At 41.5% G+C, this 22,609-nt stretch overlaps 1 protein-coding gene across 3 annotated transcripts in view; it reads right to left on the bottom strand.

Moving 5' to 3' along the window:
• Positions 1-21,091, bottom strand: part of EPSTI1 (epithelial stromal interaction 1) — a 99,604-nt gene extending 78,513 nt beyond the window's left edge. Inside the window, exons 1-3 of one of the 3 annotated variants that reach the window (XM_043579475.1) lie at positions 20,755-21,091; positions 3,936-3,994; positions 2,216-2,299 (exon numbers count right to left, since the gene is read on the bottom strand). In XM_043579475.1, the coding sequence (XP_043435410.1) occupies positions 2,216-2,299; positions 3,936-3,994; positions 20,755-20,933 (322 nt within the window). In that variant the 5' untranslated portion in view covers positions 20,934-21,091. The remainder of the gene's footprint in view (positions 1-2,215; positions 2,300-3,935; positions 3,995-20,754) is intronic. The other 2 variants (XM_043579467.1, XM_043579458.1) reach the window with 2 other exon arrangements.
• Positions 21,092-22,609: the final 1,518 nt, after the last annotated feature.

The raw sequence follows: 22,609 nt of genomic DNA, 5'->3' as shown, positions 1-22,609 counted from the left end.
TAAGCCTCCGACTTCAGCCAGGTCACGATCTTGTGGTCCATGAGTTCGAGCCCCGCGTCAGGCTCTGGGCTGATGGCTCAGAGCCTGGAGCCTGTTTCCGATTCTGTGTCTCCCTCTCTCTCTGCCCCTCCCCTGTTCATGCTCTGTCTCTCTCTGTCCCAAAAATAAATAAACGTTGAAAAAAATAAATAAATAAATGTTAAAAAAAATTAAAAAAAAAATAACCAGGTTTTTAAAACTACTAATATTTTAGTTAGTGACTGTCAATCCATACCCCTTAGTTTTCTTTCTTGAGGTATTCAAGAGAAAAATATGGAAGTGAGATTATTTGCCTACTCTCTCTTAAACCTAAAATAATTCGGGGACAGAAATCCTTGCAGCTTGCCAATCATCTAAGAATTGCTGTTTAGGGATTTCTTGGTGTTTACGCAAGCTTGGTATGTGTATTATAAAGATTCCTTTGAAATGATTCTCTGGTGCTTTGGTCACTAAAAGTGTCAGTTCTCTGAAAGATTCATTCGCACAGAAGATGCATTAAAACAATTTGCATTCACTGTAGTTTTTGTAATTGAACTGATAAACACACCACAGAGACATTTATTCTGAGTCCCAAAAGATATATAAGGCCTAGTTGGTTGTGGCCCTTCGGTCTCTGTTGTGGGGAACTGGGGAAAGGGAAAGAAACAGTGAGGAATATGGAAGCTATTATCTAATGTTACAGCCACTGTCAGTATCTCCTGGAACCATTCCAATATTTTAAAGGGCAGATGAATAGGGGAGGAGTGGAGAGTTAAAACAAATAAAGAAAGGGGCTCTTAGGTGGCTCAGTTGAGATCCAGACTTCAGCTCAGGTCACGATCTCACAGTTTGTGAGTTCAAGCCCCACGTGGGGCTTGCTGCTGTTAGCACAAAGCCTGCTTCAGATTCTCTGCCCCCCACCCCTCTGCCCCTCCCCCACTCATGCTCTCATGCATGTGCTCGCTCTGTCTCTCAAAAATAAATAAAAACAGGGGCGCCTGGGTGGCGCAGTCGGTTAAGCATCCGACTTCAGCCAGGTCACGATCTCCCGGTCCGTGAGTTCGAGCCCCGCGTCGGGCTCTGGGCTGATGGCTCGGAGCCTGGAGCCTGTTCCGATTCTGTGTCTCCCTCTCTCTCTGCCCCTCCCCCGTTCATGCTCTGTCTCTCTCTGTCCCAAAAATAAATAAACGTTGAAAAAAAAAATTAAAATAAATAAATAAATAAATAAATAAATAAATAAATAAATAAAAACATTTAAAAAAAGAAATAATGAAAGTCAGATGTCTAAGAATGTGAAGGCTTTGTTCCAAACTCATCTCAAAGTTTCATATATTCTAGGATTTTCTTTTTTACCTCCTAGACGCTTGTGAAATACAATGGAATGATAGTGATAATACCATTACGTTCACCCAATAAATCATTTCCGAATTAGCTTATTTTTACCTTTGTCCTGGAAAAAATACTTTCCTAAAACTATGGTGACAGGAAGTAACCCCTGACTCTAATGCATTTGTTGTTAACGAAATCTGTGGGAACCCTGTATCCAGTCTTTTCAGTTCCCAGCTGCTGCTGGAGAAAGGAAAAGCGAAGAAAGGATGTGAATGATTCCCATTAGGTGGCATCCCTGTTGAATGATTCAAACACCAGGCACAGGCAGCCCACACAATTCATCACACTGGCATGTGCTCTGGGGGCCCAAAGGTCTCTATCTGTAGAATGAAAACACAGGTGAAGTTCTCTTTATACCCACCACCGTGTCCCCAGCTCACTCTCATCTTCGTTTTAGAATTGAATCTCCATCTGTTTTTTTTTTTTCCCATTAGCATTCAATACTGCCAGGATTAATATGCTTGTGATAGCTTTTACTCCCGTCCTGTCGAGTGCTATGACAAGGCATATGCAGCGTCCCAGGTACTTTCTTCAGAAGTGATCCTCTAAGAGACTCTAAATTATTCAGCAATTAAGCCATCACTTTGTTCCCACATAACTGGGGCATCATACATTTGCTTCTCGCAGAAGATCCAAAACAACATACCTGCATACCTAAGAGTTTCAAGTTTAAATGCATTGTATTCCAAGCAGCACAATGACCCCCAAACCAATAACGCACGTTCAAAGACAGATGCAGGCAAGGCGCTAACAGGATCCCTGGGTGGCCCTGTCTCCCCCGATCCAGGCACCTGGTTTACTGGCTTACCTAAGCGCCTTGGGACCAGGGTAACAGGCTTCGCTCGCTGTTGTTCTTTCCACTTCTCAAGATTTTCCAGCTCTTTCTCAGCAACTAAGCCAGGTGAGAAATGTCAAATCATCAATTATTAGAATGTGAAAAGAAAACAGTTCCGTTGATAGCATAAGAAACAAGCATCAGAGGGCAATTAACTCCATGCAAGCATGAGTGCACAAAATAGCCAGGAAAGGAAGGCACCCTTTGGGGTGACGCTGCGCCCACCCCTGAGGCTCTCTCTCTCTCTCTCCAAGAGTATGAACTGAAAGTCCAAATTTGGAAAATCCTGACCTCTTACTAAAATAAAGGAGTTTTGTTTTTCCACTCATTCTGGCATTTTTAAAACCCTAGATCCAATTAGCTTTTTGAATTTTCTATAGAGAGTGTGTATAAAACTAGAATATTCGTATGTCAGTAAGAACTCTTTGCACACAGTAAACAAAGCCCCAGAGAATTCTGATGCCCACAGCACTGTGTTTCGAACGTCCCCCAAGCTTACCGCAACTAGGGGTGAGGGCGCCAGCCCCTTGCACTCCATTCCACCAGGCAGGAAAGCCTCCTCTAGGTGGAGCAGTGCTCACTGCCCAAATACACGCTCTGCATGACAGCAGGGGGCACCCGAGATACTAATTCTGTTCTTCAGTGCGCATCCAGATCTCCCCCACCTTAGACCCCATTGTTTCAAACGTCCATATGTAGTATTTTTAATTAGAGGGGGGGAAAAAAAAACTTCTGAAACATACCCCAAATCCAGACCACACTAAGGCATAAATTCCTGGAAAGTATTTAAATCACAAGCTCGTAAAATGCCAGAACCTTTGGGACTCAGTTGGGTCGCTGGTTCAGTTGCTGGCAATACCCACAGTCTCTGCATAGCTGTGACCGTCATACTCTGCATTGATGCAGGTGTACCATCCAGGGTGCAACATGTCTGGTGGAGACTCAAGTCTCTAATTTAGACACCTGCTTCCCTGTTGTGCCTGTATGTCCATTCTTAGTCACAATATTATATTTCCTATCAAGATCTAATAAAGGAGAGGGACACCTGGATGGCTCAGTCAGTTAAGCGTCTGACTTCGGCTCAGGTCACGATCTCACGGCCTGTGGGTTTGCGCCCCGTGTTGGCCTCTTGTGCTGACTGCTCAGAGCCTGGATCCTGCTTCCGATTCTGTGTCTCCCTCTCTCTCTGCCCCTCCCCCGTTCATGCTCTGTCTCTCTCTGTCCCAAAAATAAATAAACGTTGAAAAAAAAAAATTAAAAAAAAAAAAAAAAGAAGGGATGGGACAGGACAGATCAAGAAGGGGACAGATTATGTCCTGATCTGTTTCATATATAACTCGTCTGCTCTGCAAGTATTCATAGTCCTGTAAAAATATCTGCAGTCAACCCAATTTCATGGGAACTAGATAATTTATTGGCAATAGATGTGAAATTGTTTAAGTCCAACAGAAATCTGAGATTTGCCATTGTGCTATGAGTTCTGCTATTAACATAGAGAAACTAATTTAGAAGGATTAACAATAGAATAATTTTAAAAGCTATAATTAAAGCTGCTAAAGTTAAAAAAAGAAAAAACTCTGTAAGATGTGGTGAGTCTATTCGTACCAGAAAATAAAACCATAAACCAAAGTAAATCAATCCTACTCTCTAAGATGAGAAGCATTCTGAATGTTAAATGAATAAATATACATACTCCTTTGTATCTGATTTCTTCGGTTTTCATTTGGTGTTATCAAGGTATATGCGCCTGTGCTGGAATAAAGAGGAAAAAAATTGATTATCATGAGAAACGAATACATATAACTTCCAGACACTCTTGCTGCTAATATACTGTATTTATGATCGTCACCATCAAATAGGTACTGTGGAAGATAATCTTCTTAAGACCCAGCTCTGTCCTCTGGGAGGTTACAATCTAGTTGTCAAGTAAAACAGGTACACATGGCCAAATATGGAAATATAAAGCAACTGATCAAGACCGACAAGGGACTGCTTCACAGTTCGCTCTAGTAAACTGTCTTTGTAGGGATCCACCGTTCCTCCAGGTGGCACTCAGGGGCAAGTCCCTTTGAGATGGCGTTAGCCGGGCATTCTCTTCCATCATGACCCACGTTGGGAGTACAGAAAACATTCATGCATTCTTTGGTCCTACAAACTGGAAATTCATGCCACTTGCAACGCAGCCACCTTCTCTTCATGACCCATCTGAGTGGCCATGTGGCCACATCTTGTGCTTCCAGGCTCTGACTCTCCTAGGCATGGATCTACTAGGTCTCCTCTTCTCCTGGGGACACAGATAGAACATAATCAGGAGCTCAGAGAAGCATCCTTGAAGCATTTTAATTCATGGGGTGCGGATCTGGGAAGATGGCATTTAACCAAATATACACAGCACCGAGATTCCAGGAGGCTGTTAAAATACTGTGAGCTTTTGAGGGCTGGAACTTGACTGATCTGTACCCACCCAGCCTCTGGCACAATGCCTGGCACAGGGTACCTGCTTGAGGACTGTGGGCTGAACTGAAATGAAATGATGCCACAGACCGAGTCTGTAAATCTGTTTGGCAGGGGGAGAGAGGCTCTTCTTTGAGATGATGGATGTGGCCCCACAAGAGCACCAATACCTCACAGAGCAACAGACTGCAGCATATGTGTGGGTACAATTTTAGGGGGAATGCTATGAATACACACAATCAGCTTGTAAGTGAAGGTTGTTTTTTTTAAAACCCCTACTCTTAGAATTCTCTCTCTTCAACACAGAATGTACAATTTCAAAGGGCAAATTAGCAAAGATTGAACAGTAGAGGCCAAAAGTGCTGATTAACAGAAGTCATTTCTTCCTTATCTTGTTATTTTCCTAGCAGTGAGACTTCAGCCTGCTTCAAACTGGGCTTTAATTTTAGACTTGTAAATGGGAAGTGTACAATCACCTTTGCATGCAAATGGGGCTGCAAGATGCCCAATTACCTAACATATATCAGCAGACATTGCATTTGTAGCCTCACATGCATACAACGTTATGAATACAAAATGAGGAGGCTGCTACTGAAAATTAATCTCTTGTCCATTACATATTCTTTGTTCACCCTAAGAAAGATTTTTCACTCCTCAATTCACAGGAGCTTGGGAGCTGCAATTCTGTGGGTAATGGCTACACACTTGAATATGATGCAATGGTGAGCCATTGTACAGAGCCTTAAAGATGAAACGCAAGGTACTGGATTTAAATGCTCGCCGTGACATGACTGCACAATCCTTCAAGTCTAGCCACATCGTGGCACAGAGCTTCTCGCCATCCCAGGGATTTGACTCTACTCAACATCGTGGCACAGAGCTTCTCGCCATCCCAGGGATTTGACTCTACACTGATCGGCAGTTCTCAAACTTGAGCACGCATCGGAATCACCTGGAGGGTCAGTTAAAGCGCAGAGTTCCTGATTCAGTAGGTCTGAGGGCAGGGGCGAGGGGTGAGAACTGGCATTTTTAACAGTTCCCAGGTAATGTTGATTTTTTTTTTTTTAACATCCATTTACTTTTGAGACAGAGAGAGACAGAGCACGAACGGGGGAGGGTCATAGAGAGAGGGAGACACAGAATCTGAAGCAGGTTCCAGGCTCTGAGCTGTCAGCACAGAGCCCGACGCGGGGCTCGAACTCACAGACCACGAGATCATGACCTGGGCCGAAGTCGGACGCTTAACCGACTGAGCCACCCAGGCGCCCCAATGTTGATGTTCTTGATCTAGGGACCACACTATGAGAACCACTGCTGTAGATCAATCAAGTTATATTTGAACATTTAGACTGATGGGAATTTAGGGATTAAATCATTGATAAAGATATAGATACAGATACACACCGAAGGTCACAAGGTTAATTAAGCAATGGTACTCAGACTCAAATGCAGGACTTTTGTTTTAGATTAGGTGGGTGTTTGCAGCTAACCCTTCAGCTTGACACAGAGAGTAGAAGATACGATCGTCACTCATTTCCAGCCTCTTGATAGACTTCCAAAGTAACCTACTTTACTGAGCACCTATTTATGGACTCACATTAAGGGGTTTATGAAGAATGAAGGGAGATGAAAAAGCAGACCAACCACTTTAATGGAGCTTATATTTTAGTTAGGAACAATTTCTGAAGCCTCTGGAGCATACAAGAATATCCAAACAAATGTCAAAGTAAGAGGACATTAAGTAGAAATTCAAGGTGGGGGACAGTCACAGAGGGATAGAAATGAGAAGTATAGCCAGCTGAGGTTTAAAAGACAGGGTCTGAAATGGCCAAAGAAGGGTTTCTTTGCTAGGGTTTTACCAAGAACAGCTTCACAGAATTTTCCAAGTCCCATGGGCCTCCCTTATGCCCAAAATTTAAATTTCGTTAAAGATCTGGAAAGAAAAATCATTCTATAGGTAAAAGATCTTATTCCACAATATCTAATCTGAATATGTTCAAGTCTGATAACATCACAGTAGCATCTTTAGTTTTAGGAATAGAACTGCGGTCAATCTATTGCAATTTGTGTAGCCTACACGTACCCAGACATAGTGTGGGGCCATGAAAAGAGGGAAAGAATTATCCAAACCTAAATTCAAAGCCTTTTAACTTGAAAGCCTTTTAACATAACCCCAGGCTCAAGGAGAGGTCCCAGTAATAAATGTTTCATGTTAGAGAATTCCTTAGTAACCTTCTCAGTAACATTTTCTCGGCTGAAATTGCCAAATCTGAAACATAATATTCAGAAGAAAGCATGGCAAGTATTTGGGCTTCTAGTCCTCTGACTTGCTATGGAAAGAGGAGCCTACTTCTAAGGATCTGCTTTTTAGGTTTTTTATTATCATGTGGCAGAGAGTAATGCCTTGATAGATACAAATATCCGTCCCTTCTCTCCTCCCTTTTTCTTGACATGAATAACAAGTATAACTTATTCATGTTTTCAGCCAATTAATTTCCACCCACAGCAAGGGCCTCTGCTGTTTTAACCTGCATGTCTTCCCTTTCAACAGCCTGACTCTCAAAGATGCTGATCCAGACAAGCCCAACCTGCCTATATTTAGTATTCTGGGCATTTCCCGATTAAGCAACATTCAAGCCACTGAAGTAAATGTATATCTTTGAAAATGAGTTTCCTTAATTACCTCATTGAAATTTAATGAAATCTCACAATTTGTAAGATTATTTTCACTTTCCAACAGCACACATCCAGGAGACATACTGAGGGAGAACACATAAAGAAGAGCAGAAGACAAAGAGAAAATGTGTTCCTGCACCATACAAAAAAAATAGAGAGAAGAAAAATATATTTAAGAAATGTTTTTCTTGCAAGGTCTCTCCTGAGCTACACAATTGCTTCTCTCGTGTCCATTCTTGCACAATTTTTATAACATCTCATCAATAAGCGCCCTATGAAAATGTTACGCTGAAGTTATGAAAAATATCTTGGCTGGCTAAAAGTATTACATAAATATATCCCCTGGTGTGTACAAACTGCAGCAGATGTAATTTAAATTTCTAATTAGGAACAACACTGGTTTGACTGAAAAAGAAACATAGGAGCAAAAATTCAGAAACAGAAGATTAAGTAACAAACAGATCTTTTCAAGCAGTATAGGAGACATGTAAAGTCTACCATTCTTCAAAAAACTAGTTTGAGGTTTTCTTAGTTCAAGAAAACCTTAACCTTGCATGAACTTGAAAAAAAAAAAAAGATTTTTGGTTAATCAAAGGCACTGGATTTTCTTGCTATGGCTTTCCATATTGGTTTTTGTTATATGACCTTCAATATAGGCATCTGAAGCTTACTGTTTTTAGCCAACATGTGTCAAAACTTGAAGCATTCAGGTTTCCAAAAGTTTAATAAACAGACCATATTCCCAAGAAAAACAAAAAATAACAAGATCCGGCTGAGTAAATCATACTTAACCACTACACCTGTTACACCAACCCTGATCCAGCACTCCACAACTCCAGTGAGGAAGGGCTCATGAATTCTTTGACCTCAAAATCTGCAGAGCCCAAAACATTGTCTACACATCCAAGAAGCTGATGTGAAGCAAGTTAGTTCTTGAACCCACAGCTTCTGGTGGACAATTGAATAGATACCCAGAGGGCAGAACAGACACCCAGAGGGAAAAGATACGCAAGAGATCACAGGTCATCAGCACCTTTGTGCATAGAATAACTTTACGGAAAGTCGAAAAGGTATACACACACACACACACACACACACACACACACACACACACACACACACCCTCCATCCCAGCATTCCTATGTAGGCTCGTGGTTTAGTGGGATATGGAAAATTTATGCAAATGAGAAAAAAGTGCTCCTTCTTTCAGGTAGAGGTAACCCTACACTAGGGTGCATGGTTTGGTATGTATTTCAGCTCCAAATTACTACCTTAGCCAGACAAGTTTGTGTAGTTACCAACCTGCACAACCATACAGGGTAGACCTGAAAGATGTCACATTTAATCACTTAAAATACATATACAGACATAAATGATAAGGGCTTTGAGAAAAGCAAGAAGGATTCACTCTAAAGATACAAAGAATATATATGAAACATAGTATTATTGAGACTCACCATCTTTAAGAGGCCAAAAACTAATGATGAGAGTGGAGATGGGGACCAACTGTTAGGTATATTTGCAAAATGCATGAAATTGAATTCATATTTTCAGAACACAGAGATGTTGGATCTGGGACTTGATTTGAGCCTACTTGCAAACTACTTGCTTAACCTAACAAGCTAACCTTAGCCATGTTACCGTTTCATAGATACTGGCAAAAGCCACGAGACTCCTGGGTCAGAGATAAATGCAAGGCATGAGGGATTTTTATCTAAATCTCTGCATAAAACATTTAAAAACAAAATTCATCTTTTATTTCTGATTTTGAAAGACATATGCTTATAGAAGAAAATCACAAAATATATTTTTAAGTATTTAAAAGGCACTCATAATCCGACGCCTCAGAGATCACATATAGTTTCATTTGACTGAATTTCAGTCCTATCTATATTCTGTACATATTATTACACCGTTGCAAACATATCTTAAGTCCAATTTTATGTCTTACTTTCACTTGTAGGTGCTTTCCCAACTATTCATGTAACAAGCTTAATATTAGATGGCTACATAGTATTTCACAACATGGATGCATCATAATGTAGCCACTCAACTATGTCAGGTGTTTCAACTGTTCACAGTTTTAAACAATACTGCACCATGTACAAAGCATAAAAATACAGCTTTGCACAGAATATTAACCAGAACAAAACTCTAAAACAATAAATAAACAATAGTCCTCAAAAATCAATACTTTGAACAGGAATGTGGACATTTAAATTTTTCTTCCTTAGCTATCTCATTTGCATTTCCAAAATCCCAGAAACAGTATGATCAAATGATTAATTTCTGTTCTGGTGCCTGACTCTCCTCAATTCTTAAACTAGGAGAGATGCTGGCCCTACCCAACCATTGATTTTTCACCTCCTTCTTATTAAATGGCACCTTTGTATTATTCAGCTTCACAAAGTACCCAATTAAAAGACTACAGTCCACAACCTTTTTTATAGCTATGCTATTAAGTTTGGGAAACCTGAAATGTAAGGGGAAGCTATTGAGAAAGGTTTCTAGGAAAGCTCCTTTAAATGGAAACAGGGAGGAAAAGCTTTTTTTGTTGCTTTCTCCTACCTGGAAGGCTGAAGTGGTAGCTGGTGCTCAGACAGGTATCTTGGTCAACAAGGCAACTTGAATATGGAAGATATGCATCAGAAATGGCAGAAATGGGGCGCCTGGGTGGCTCAACTAGTTAAGCATCTGACTCTTGACTTCAGCTCCGGTCATGATCTCACGGTTCCTGAGTTTGAGCCCCACATCAGCACAGAGCCCGTCTGGGATTCTGTCTCCCTCACTCTCTGCCCCTCCCCCACTCGCTCTCTATTATCTCTATCAAAATAAATGAAAAAAAGAAAAGAAATGGTAGAACTGAGGGGCACCTGAGTGGCTCAGTCAATTAAGCATCCAACTCTTGATTTTGGCTCCGGTCATGATTTCACAGTTTGGGAGTTCCAGCCCAGTGTAGGGCTCTGCACGGACAGTGCAGACCTGTTTGAGATTCTCTCCCTCTCTTTCTGCCCTTCCCCCACGTGTGCATGCGCGTGCGCGCGCGCGCTCTCTCTCTCTCTCTCTCTCTCTCTCAAAATAGATAAACATTTTTAAAAATGGCAGAACAGAAAGACAAAAGCAATCTGGTGCTCTGGGACTATAAAACCTCCACATTAGTGGTAATCTATTGCCAAACTGCCTGGCTTGAAACCCTAATTCCATTACGTTCTACCTACAACTTTGGGCAAATTACTAAGTTTTTCTATTTTTTTTCACCTGTGAGATGGGGCTAACCACTACCTACTTCTTAGAGTACAGACATAAAGTACTTAGGAAAATGCTAGAAAATATATGTTCTATTATGGCTTCCTGTTATTTTTACTACATCACCCGTAGGCTAGCTACCTTCAGACCTCTCTCATAGGCGAGAAACAAATAGACAAAGCCACCTCTGCTCAAGACACCTAATTGGAGATATTGTATTATACGTAATTGTAATATAATAATTACATATAACCTATGTGTAATATGACACCTCTTTTACCATATGTAATAAAACCTAGTCCTGAATCATATGCTGCGATTCCATTTCTTTGCCCCATCTTCTTCAACAATGTATGTGAGTTAGTTTTTCTGTCTCTTTACCTCCTGGTTCTGGCATTTGCCACTCACATCTATATCCTAGTTCCTGATTCTTTCCTTTCATCCATGTCTTAGGAGTCATAAGAACCACTACATGAAACAAAGTAGTGTTGATAAATCTCTCGTTAAAGATTAGTATATAGTCTTCTGTAGAAGACAGCATGGTTCTGAGCCCAGGTTTTTTGCTAAATTATTTATTGAGATATAATGTTTTTAGGCAAACTGCACAAATCTTAAGTATACAGCTCCATGACAAACTTCCTTTTAATTTATCCAGATTCCAAAAGAATAAAGGAAAAAAGAGAGAGGCATAAAAAACTTTAGAATATCACCTGAAATTATTTTTGTATCTTACATTTTAAGCCTATAAGCAAAATTAAAATATTAGTAAAATGAAAACCCATATACTATTTACCTATATTTACCGATTGCTCACGTTTGGCCATATTTCTTTCACTCCCTTCATGTTTATTTTTTCTAAACAATATAAAAGCAAGCTGCAGAGTCATTAATGCATAACCCTGAATACTTTAACCTGTGTCTCTCAAGAACAAAGACATTCCCCTACTTACACATTAAAAACTATCACACCCAAGGAAATTAATATTACTATGTAGTCTCTGTACAAATTTCTAAACTGTTCCAATTTTTTAAGTATTCTTCCCTACCCCCACCACACCTTGGATCCAATCATGGATTACACACGCCTATTTTTTGACAAATCTCTATAGACTCCTATAATCCAGGACTGTTTCCTTGACTTTTTTCTTCCTTTCATGACTAACAATTCTGAAGAGTCCAGGTGTGATGGTTAACTTTGTGTGTCAACTTGACCTGGCAACAGGATACCCCCGTGTCTGGCTAAACGTTATTTCTGGGTTGTCCATGAGGGTGTTTCTGAAAAATGTAAGCATCTGAATCCATGGTCTGAGTAAAGCAGATGGCCCTTCCTCTTTGGGGGGGGGGGGGCATCATCCAGTCCCTTGAGGGCCTCAACAGAACAAGGAAGGCAGAGGAAGGTGGAAACCAATCTCAACCTGACGGCTGAGCTGAGACATTGATCTCCTGCCCTTGGTACTCCTGGTTCCCAGGCCTTCACACTTAGAGGGGAATGTACACCATGGCTCTCTCGGTTTTAGAACTTCCAACTACACAGTGGCTTTCCTGGGTCTCCAACTTGCAGATGACAGATCATGGGACCTCTCAGCCTTCATAATTATGTGAGCCAATACCTTATAACCTTATAATAAATTTCTTTATATATATGAAATAATCTCTTAATAAAACATATACAATATATAAGCATATTACATATATAATACATATTATATATGTAATAAATATTATATATTTATAATGATAATCTCTATATATAATATATAGTACATATATGTAATCTATTAGTTCTGTTTCTCTAGAGAACCCTAATACACCAGGTAAACTGTCTAATAGAATTTATAGAATGCCTCACAATCTGAATGTGAAACATTGATGACTTCCTCATGATTAGATAGTCAGGTGAAACGTGGGGGAAGAGTACTACATAAAAGATATTATCCAAGATTCCATTGTTAGAACAAGGGCTGTTTCCTTGCACAACTGAATAATAAATCAATGTGAGAATAGAATCTGCCTGTAAGTTAGCGGGGAATCACATTTTAAAATAAAGATTAGAAAGAGAACATATCTTCTCCTGCCTGTCACCTTCTATTGGCAATAGAAATCAGAAGGCATAATGGCTCTAAGACTTTCTACTTGGCCTAAAGAGTCAAAAAGCACAGCCTACACTTTAAAAATAAATATGTCTTGGGGCACCTGGGTGGCTCAATTGGTTAAGCATCTGACTTCGGCTCAGGTCATGATCTCACGGTCCATGGGTTCAAGCCCCGCACCAGGCTCTGTGCTGACAGCTCAGAGCCTGGAGCCTGCTTCAGATTCTGTGTCTCCTCTCTCTGTTCCTCCCCCACTCATGCGCTCTCTCTCTCTCAAAAATAAACATTAAAATTAATTAATTAATTAATTAAAATGTCATCATATCAAACCATTTGAAATGTTTATTTCTAAGGGTTAGAATTGCAGGGAACTTTCACTTTGTATATTATTTTTGTAATGTTTGAGTTCTTATAATAAGCAGATATAACTTTACTTTTAAAATCAGGGGAAACATTCCAAAAAAAAAAAGAATTTTTCAATGAGGAAATATTTAGGGGCTCAGATTTGCTTACAAGATTAGGTCGCATAGGATTTCCACTCTCTGGTGCACCAGTAAAATATACACTGGGCAATACTAGCCCTTGAGTGTTAATGATGACAAACGTCTTTAGTTTTTCTATAGGATTTTAACAGACTGCCTTTTAAGTTTCGTATTGGGGGGGGGGGGGAATTATGAACATTACAGAACAAAGGAAGATCGTCATTAGCTGATTCTCTGATACAGAACAGACCCTTCAAAAGCAGTCTTCATCTTTGATGATTTTTTTTTCCTGTTAAGCTTTTGTTTCAGATTCAAATAGATTCTGAATAGACGCAATTAACCTTAACAATATGTATAACCTTACAGCATTCTACTGACTTTGAGTTAAGTAACCTTACCGTGTAATTGAACTAAGTTTCTTTTTTCTCATTTCTGCCATGCGTCTACTGATCATTGCAGGTATTATGTATTTTCAGGCTTTCATCATCCTGTTGATTTATTGTTTCACTGTTTTAGCTGTCAAAGACTTTTTGAGAAATGCCCACTCATTTTTGATATTGTATTTGAGCAAAAGTGATTGCGCCCCAAGACTTGGCGGAATGCCAAATGTATTCCATACCGAGGGGTGAAATCCAGTGCAGAAAAGTTGGAAATTCCTTCTAAACACAACCATAATTTCGATCCTCCTGTGTAAACAGGAAGAGAAAGTGGATCTAAGCAAACCAGACTATCTCTCCTTTCCATCCACTCCAGCAATCTCTTCTGCCACGCACAGAACCATGATTTTCACACTACACAGGTAACCCACTAATGGGTCATGAAACCAATTTAATGGGCTTATTTTTAACAAATGAGTGTAGAAAAGGTCAGTGTTCATCACATAGAAGAAAGGTGAGAGTTGTTTTGTGAAGACTTTTTCAGTTATATATGAACTCCTACCTACCCACACCTGTACCAGATCATGAACGTCAGATGCATTGCATACACTAGCCTTTGGTCAGAAGTCTGAAAGATCACTGGAAGGCAGGATGCTGTTTAGGTTGCTCATAAACAGAAACAGTAAGAGAATTATTTTAATGCAAGCCCACCAAGCTGTCATTTAAGAAAAGCAGCAGATTCAAGAGAACCCCCACAGAAACTTCATTCTTGCAAACGACTTCTTTGTCCAAATAATTTTAAAGCTGTACATAAAGGTCACATTACCGTTTGTACAATGCCACTCCCTTTAGCCTACAGAGTTTCTATTTTCTTGATGTGAAAATATGACAATTGATGGAAGCTTAGCTAGCTGCACTCCCACTCCATCCTCCCGCTCCGCATCATGGTCGGGATCTAGACTTAGGTAGATAGACTCAGGTTTGAGTGCTGCTTCTTTTACTAAAAAAAAAAAAAGCCATGAGACTCCGGGACATCATTTAATCTCCAAAGACTCAGTTTCCTCAACTGTAAAGTGGCAAAGTGTTTACTGTATCAAGAAAAAGCAATTATAGGACATGCATAGTACGAGGTCTAGCACATGGTTAAGAGTTCAAGACATAAGAGTTCAAGCTATTGATTGTTATTTCGGTTTTATTCTCTCGGGGTGCCCACTTTGACTATTCTAGGTCACAAGTAATTTACTTTAAGCTACCACAGTATTGGAATGCTTTGCCATACAGCTCATTTCAAAAATAAGTCAGATAGGCAGAGTTCTACTGATTAGTTTGCTAGTAGAATATAGTAATCATTGAGACACCCAACAAGCTCATTGAGCCATATAATTATCATTAAGAGTTAAACACTGTTGTTTTACAAACTTTCTGAATGCTTATGAGCCTTGCCTGAAGATTGAGTTATAGTCCTCTAATGAATAGCCATCTATATTGAGCCGTCAAGAAGATTACTCATCGGAATCAATCATAGATTTTTCTCTTCCCATGTACTATTATTTCATAGCACTAAAAGGGCCTGGAGCTCTCCATCCCCAGGGAGGAATAATAACCTGATGCTTTCATGCCATTTAACATCTATAAACAAAAGCTTACTTTCTCAGAGTCATATGAGGATTCAGAAGAGAAATTTGGGGCATTGCGGTGAAGAAGAAATAGTGAAAGCAGTTCTTATACGTTTGTAAAAACTTGTACTTAATTTAAGACTATTTCATGTAGCCAGTTCAGAATCAAGTGAGGTGAGTCAAGAACATAAGTTTTTGATGATCTGTCTTAGCCCTAAGACATTATATTTCAGGATTCAGAATATACTCAACAATTATTCCAATAGTGATGCTCATAAAAATTGAACGCTATAACTTAATGACTATATGTTCCACTTTATACCCCATCCTATATCTATAAAATGCTTAATACTAATGTTTGACAGTGCTCTTTAAGGAGAAAAGAGAGAAAAATTGGGAAGTGGCCATTAATAAGTGGTCTTATCAAGCCATCCTTTATTTCCCTTCACTGTTCCTTGAGACTTCGAGGACAAAGGGAAAAGGACAAAGGGTATGAGTTACCAGGTTTATTTCCTTCCCTGGAGCACAGCGAACTGGGAAAAGTATTGAAGCTTTGAGTAAGGAAATGAGGGAACTAGAACCGCAAAGGGAGGAAATAAAAAAAAGGAGTGGGTTTCCCTAGTATACTTATATAGCACTTCAACAGCATCGAGTCTAAGCAGTTAGTAATCAGGGCTGCGGTGTATCTGAGAGGCTGTGTCAGCTTGGGTCCTCCAATTCGAAGACATCAGGACAGGGTTAGACACGCGAGATGTTTTGGGGGAAAACGCTTAGGAAGGACCAAAGTGGAATGCGCGCGGGTAGGCGGTGAAAGCCTCAAGAACACGAGCAGGTCTGATACCTATGAAAGGAGAGAGGGGAGGCGGGGATTGAGCGGGAAGAGCCTCAGACTGCTGTATAGCTCTGAGAAAATCTCGGAGAGTTCAGTGGGGAGTCTTCTGGCAAAAGCTGCCCAATAGAGAAGTCCCACATAGGCCAGGAACACGCTTCCATGAGTACCCTGGAAAGTTCGGACACTGGCTGGAAGGGTGCAGAATAAGAGTGCTCTCAGAACAAAGGGCATAATGGATGGTGGCAGCTGGGGCTACCAGTTGTCTATGCTCCCCACAGTAAGTTCTTTTGAAGGACATCTGAACACAAAGTTTCCCTGGCTGTCATAGGGGCCACATAAACTCCTGTGGTATAATAAAAGATAAATACTTAGACCTTAACCCTGGTTCCTGGCACAGATCTCCAAAAATCCTTGGGATTCCACGTGATAAGAGTGTTGATTATATGCTAACGAGAGGACCCCAGAATGCTTCAGGATAGGAGTGATTTGCCAGGAAAACCAACCATGAGATTAGAGGATGATTTAATCGACTATGCCTGTGTAATGGAGCTGAATAAAAATTCTTGAGTAAGGACTGAGGAGCTCCCAGAATGGTGAACACATCCAAGCGCGGAGAGGGTGGCCCACCTAAACAGGGCCTGGAAGTTCTGTGCAATGCCCCACCCTCCTACCTTACCCTTGCATCTGTCCCATTTGGTTGTTCCGGAATTGTATCCTTAATAATAAAACTGTAATCGTAAGCACAACAGTTTCCACGATTTATCTGATTCGTTCTAGAAAACTAGGGGAAGAGAGGTCACGGAAACCCCCACATCTGTAGTCAGCCAGGCAGAAGTGTGGGTAGTCTGGGGACCCCATTTGTGGCTGGTGTCTGAAACGGGGGCAGGTTTGTGAAACTGAGCTCTAACCTGTGGGGTCTGCACTAACTCTGGGTAGTGTCAGAACTGAATTGAACTGAAGCTGGTTGGTGCTGGAATAATGTGTTTGATGTCAGAAAAAAAACCACACGCCTCCTAACCAGCCTGTAGACTGCGGCGCAAACATCACTTCTTGGTAACGCTTCTCCTGCTCCCAAGACGAACTCAGGCCCTGGCTTCCCTTGATAGTGCATATCGGGTTATTCCTATAATTATCTAATAACTGTGTACCCCATCAATTAGACTATAAGCCATATAAGGGCTTATCTCTTGTTGAGTAGTTATTTGTCCCTGAATTCGTAATTAAATATCCAGAGCTAGAGATCCTCTCTTCTTACAGGATTGTTGTGAGGACTGAGTTCATATACATAACACACTTTCACATGTTAACTGTTCCATATGTTATTTTATTGCTTATCTTTAACTCTCTTCAGTTCTCAGCGTAAAGTAGGCCACAAATATGTTAATTTATATACAAATTCAGTTCACCTGATGTTAAAGTAAATTGTATAGCAAAATTCCACATTATAGGTTCATTTTCAGAATATCTTTTTATTTACTTTAAATGGCATCAAGCTAAAGGACTATTTCCGGGTATGATTATAAACAAGTACCTGAACTGAGGGAACCCTGTGTTGTTTTCACAAGCAAGAGTCTATTGCCCAGAATTGGGTAAAGTCAGGTGAAAAATCTCCTTCTTCATATATAAGATTAAACCCATGCTTTAATCATATACTTATCTAGAAATTATATAAGTGAGTGGGAGATATTTACAAAAAGCAAAATATTGGGGCGCCTGGGTGGCTCAGTTGCTTAAGCATCCAACTTTAGCCCCGGTCATGATCTTGTAGTCTGTGGGTTCGAGCCCCATGTCAGGCTCTGGGCCGACACTCAGAGCCTGGAGACTGCTTTGGATTCTGTGTCTCCCTCTCTCTCTCTCTCTCTCTCTCTCTCTCTCTCTCTCTCTGACCCTCCCCTGCTAGTGCTCTCTCACTCTCTCTCTCAAAAATAAACAAACATTTAAAAAAATTTTTTTTACAAAAGCAAAATATTGAAAGGGACAGTGAAGGTAAATTGTTACTTTGGATTCGAAGTATATATAAGCCTTTCTTCTCTTTAAATCTGTGTAAATTGCTTATGATACCTAGGGACAAGATAAAAATCACCAACTAAAAATAATTGGGAAAGCCAACATGAATTAGCACTTATAATTATTTAAATCCAAACATAGTCAAGAACACAGCCTTGCCTTAGAGTCTATTTGGAGGTTCTCAGGAGTCATTTAAAATATTAAGAGAAAAAAATAAAATAAAATAAAATAAAATAAAATAAAATAAAATAAAATAAAATAAAATAAAATAAAATAAAATATTAAGAGATTGCCTTAACATCTCCACATGGAAGTAGGTGTTTTAAACCAGTGTGTTTTTACAATGTACAAATACTCCGCTTCAGGGTGACGGCACAGTACTTGATCAATTAACATCTGTTAAATGAATTTAAGGTTGTCAGCATCCCACATTTACTGGACATTTCCTTCCTGCCAGGCATGAAGTTCTGTTTTACGCATACACCTACACACAAATAAAGAAGCCCTCAGAGGTTGGTATTATCTCATTTCAAGTAATGAGGAAACTGAGGCATAAAGTCCTTGAGTACCTTGCTGAAGTTCAGAGAGCAAGTAATGGCAGAATGAGAACATGGAGTCTGGCATCAAAGCCCATGCTCCTGTGCCCTCACTGGCACTTCCCTAAGGAATTAATGGAAAGATGTGCACAATACAAGGTGAAATCCCAATCCTTTGTCATGTATATAGCGCATATTGAGAATGAACAAATGAAGCTTATTAAGCACTTCATCCTTCCTTTTTCTCTACTTCCCACCAGAAAATGCTATAATTCCGCTCAAAAAAAAAAAAAAAAAAAAGAATAAAGCCCTCTTTTAGGGTTTGTGTGTGCATTTTACTAAGACATTATTTACCATTCAACCATTTTCCTTGGTTTTCCAGTTGCATTAAAGGATACAAGTGAGAATAAACAATAGAAGTGACTAATGGAGATGTAAGAATTCGGAGTGGTCCAAACAGGATCTCCTCTACTGAACACCTAAAAGGGAATGAGTCTAAAGCACTCTACTTATTGCTGGGGCGCCTGGGTGGCTCAGTCGGTTAAGTGTCCGACTTCAGCTCAGGTCACGATCTCACAGTCCGTGAGTTCGAGCCCGCGTCAGGCTCTGGGCTGATGGCTCAGAGCCTGGAGCCTGCTTCTGATTCTGTGTCTCCCTCTCTCTCTGCCCCTCCCCCATTCATGCTCTGTCTCTCTCTGTCCCAAAAATAAATAAACGTTAAAAAAAAAAACACTCTACTTATTGCAACCGGTTCGCATTTTTTAAAAATAAAAGAGCTCTGTGAAAGCCAACTCTCCCATGTACTCTCTAATGGTCTATCGGCAAATCTTAAAAATCACAAAATAGTATGCAGTGAGGTCTTCAGGTATTGAGGCCTGGACAATGAATTAGAAAACCGCCCCTTTCCGAGCAATTTGGTCCAGCAAGATTCTGGGGATGTTGACAGCCAAAAAAAAAAAAAAAGAAGAAAGAAAGGAAAAAGAAAAAGAAAAAACAGATAGATGCAAATGCTAATATTTATGAGATCATATGAGCTTGCAAATAAATGATTGTATCTAACTAGATGCTCTTTAACAACAAAAAGGCATGTAAAGGGCGTTCATCATCAACCTGAGACTGTATGCCCATGACCTCTGCTACATTAAATGCTACAGCTTACTGAGATTACTTGAATTTAATGAACCTCTATCGTAGCAAGACACCTCTCATTCCGCAAAGGTGACAAATGCGGCAATCTCTAACTGCAACCACCCGGGTCACCCACCCCATCTAAGGGCAACCCTAAGTGGAATAATATCAAAAGCCCAGTACTCATGACTTCTTTCAAAGTTAAGGGATGAAAGAAAAGTTACTGTTTACGGGTCATATGGTGATACACCGTTCCTTGGCAACCAGCAGGTCTTTTGTGCGACTACAGGTTGATGGAAAGGGGGGAACTGAAAATGAAACTATTCAGAGGATTCCAATGCACAGAAGCAGCACTTCCGGAGCCCTGTGTAGCCATACTATCCTGTTAAAGAAGCTCCTTCCATTGGGAGGAAAGCGAGGATCACTGACGCGGCGTAACAAACGTTTTCAGGGTACCAACTGTAGACTCTGAACCAAAGACCAAGGTCAAGGTTACCTATATGACAGGAAACCCTGCGGCCACTCTCGACCTCACCCGGTCCCACTCCTCTGGTCCTAAGAGGTCATTTATCTGGGAACTTGGTTGAGATGCAAGCGTGCTCCCAGAGCCAGCATTTGGAGCATCTACCCCATAACACATTCCCTCTCCGCCCTTGCCCCGGCAGCTGACGCGGAGACACCACTTAAGGGCATCGATGGTTTAAACCAGGAAGGAAAACAATAATTCATGCTAAAGAGCAGGAGTTCTGGAGACACCTGTAAAGTTCGTAGGAAGCTCAGGCGAGTTCGCCACACGTCTTTTCAATCCTGTAGCCAGTCACGAGAATCGGGGAAGCAATGTTCTTGAAAGGAACGAGAGCTGTTATTTAGCAAAGAACCGCAGACTGGCACACTCAAGTTATAAGGTAATAATTCCTGAAAGCTTTTGGGTAGGCAAACGAGCCTGCACTCTCTCAGAAACCCCGTTCCTGGGCCCCCGTGGTTTCAAACTCCGATGATCAAGAAAGTGCTCGCGAGTCTGTCTGAGGTCTGGGCTCCCGCCCCCAAGCCGGGTTGTTAAGTACTTACCACCGCTGGCCGGCGAGCCGTGGGCTCTCCTGCGAAGGGCTCTGGGGGGTCGCCTGCGAACCCGGTCTGGGACCTTGCAGCTGGCCCGGCTCCCGAGGCCGCCCGGGGGGCTCCCGGGCCGGGCGGGGAGCGGGGGGGGCGCCGAGCCCGGAGCCCACCACCCGAGTGCGGGTGAACATAGCTCTGAGTCCGCGGGTGCCCGGCCGCCGCTGCGGCGGGGACGCGGGCTGGGACGCCTCGGGAGTCTCGAGATGGGATTCGAAAGGGCAGGGGCAGCGGTTTCAACAGCTTGAGTTTCGATTTCCCGCCAGCAGCGGCAGGTGCGCCCGCCCCCGGAGGACTTCCCCATTCGGGCTCTCCACTCGGGCGCCCTCTGACCTTAGCGCGGGTGAGGGCTCTCGCTGCGCCGCCCTGGCGGCGGGGAGAAGTGAGCCTGCTCCGCCCCTACCCGTGGTGGTTCAAGGTCTCGCAGCCACCTTAGAGAATAATGAAGAGACCTGTGGTCAACCACGGACGCCTGATGAGGAGGTAGCCTCAAGGGGACTAGAACCCTCAAAGGTACTTTAGGCCTGTGTAATAGGTAACCCCTAATTTGAGGTTACTGCTGGAAATTTGAGACCCTGAACAATAGGTTAACCTTGGAACGTCAGAGATTAGGTGAATAAATAAAATCATCTGAACAAAATTTTGCTTTACGTTGTTGTGCACATACATTCAAGTTGAAGGAAATGTGAAGTGGAATCAAAAGCCAAAAGTGAAATCAAAAGCCAAAGAAAGCCCAAAAGAGGGGAAGCAAGCTCTTGTTATTTATGATGGCGGCATTAGCGTTTGCTTACGTGTCTCCTACCACATAGGTTATGGGAGGGAAGAGATTTCTCTCATTTTTGTATAGCCAGCATTAGGACAGTCATGATCAACCCACTACACATCAGAATCGTCTGGGAGCTTTCTAAAAATATGGATGCTGAGACTCACCCCCCAGACCTACAGATACAGAGTCTTGCAAGTCCAAATTTGGAAGGAAAAAAATCTCCATTCCATAGTCGAATCATTGCCCAATGTCTTGCACAGACCGGTTATGAAACTAATACTTCTTGAATGTTTGATCAATTACTGAGCAAGGCTGCCTGGAGAATCATTGCTGCCTAGCCCTCAGCTTGCCCAAGAATTTGCATTTCTAACAAGTTTCCTAGAGATACCCATGGGGCTGGTTTGGGACCACAGCTGGTTCGAGAACCCTGCTGTGGGCAACGTGGGAGGCACAGAAGGTTTTTCCCTAGGGCAGTTATGTAATAATATGTTTGAGAAAGTTCTATCAGCAATGTGAAAGACAGATTGAAAAACGAAGAGGCTGAAATCTGAGAGAGAAACTCAAAGCCTAGTTATTATAATCTAGGTGGGAAATCTGAGCTAAGGCAACAGCATGGGAAGTAGGAAGGAGGGGACAAAACCCGTGACGTTCCAAATGAAAGGTTAACATAGTTGGATTAAAAAAACAACAACAACAACAACAAAAAGTAGATGCAGAAGGGACCTGAGCTCCAGAGGTAGCAAATGGGACAGATGGGGAGACAGTTTGTACAGTACTCTGAAACCCAGCTCTGCCACATACCGGCCCCATGACCAAGGACAAGTCACTCAATTCCCTAGAGGCCCAGTTTCCTGATCTGCATTATGTGGAATGAAGTTACAGTATGTACCTTGTGGGATACTGTGAGGAATAAAGAGACAATCCACATCAACGCTTCTCAAACGCAGTTGATTTTGCCTCCAGCAGACATTTGACGATGCCTGGAGACATTTTTTGTGAAGCCTAGAAGGGGGAGAGGGGTATGTCTACTGGCATCTAGTGGGT

This window comes from Prionailurus bengalensis, chromosome A1, assembly GCF_016509475.1.
Source record: "Prionailurus bengalensis isolate Pbe53 chromosome A1, Fcat_Pben_1.1_paternal_pri, whole genome shotgun sequence".
Lineage (NCBI taxonomy): Eukaryota > Metazoa > Chordata > Mammalia > Carnivora > Felidae > Prionailurus > Prionailurus bengalensis.
This window is presented reverse-complemented; position numbering and strand designations above follow the sequence as displayed.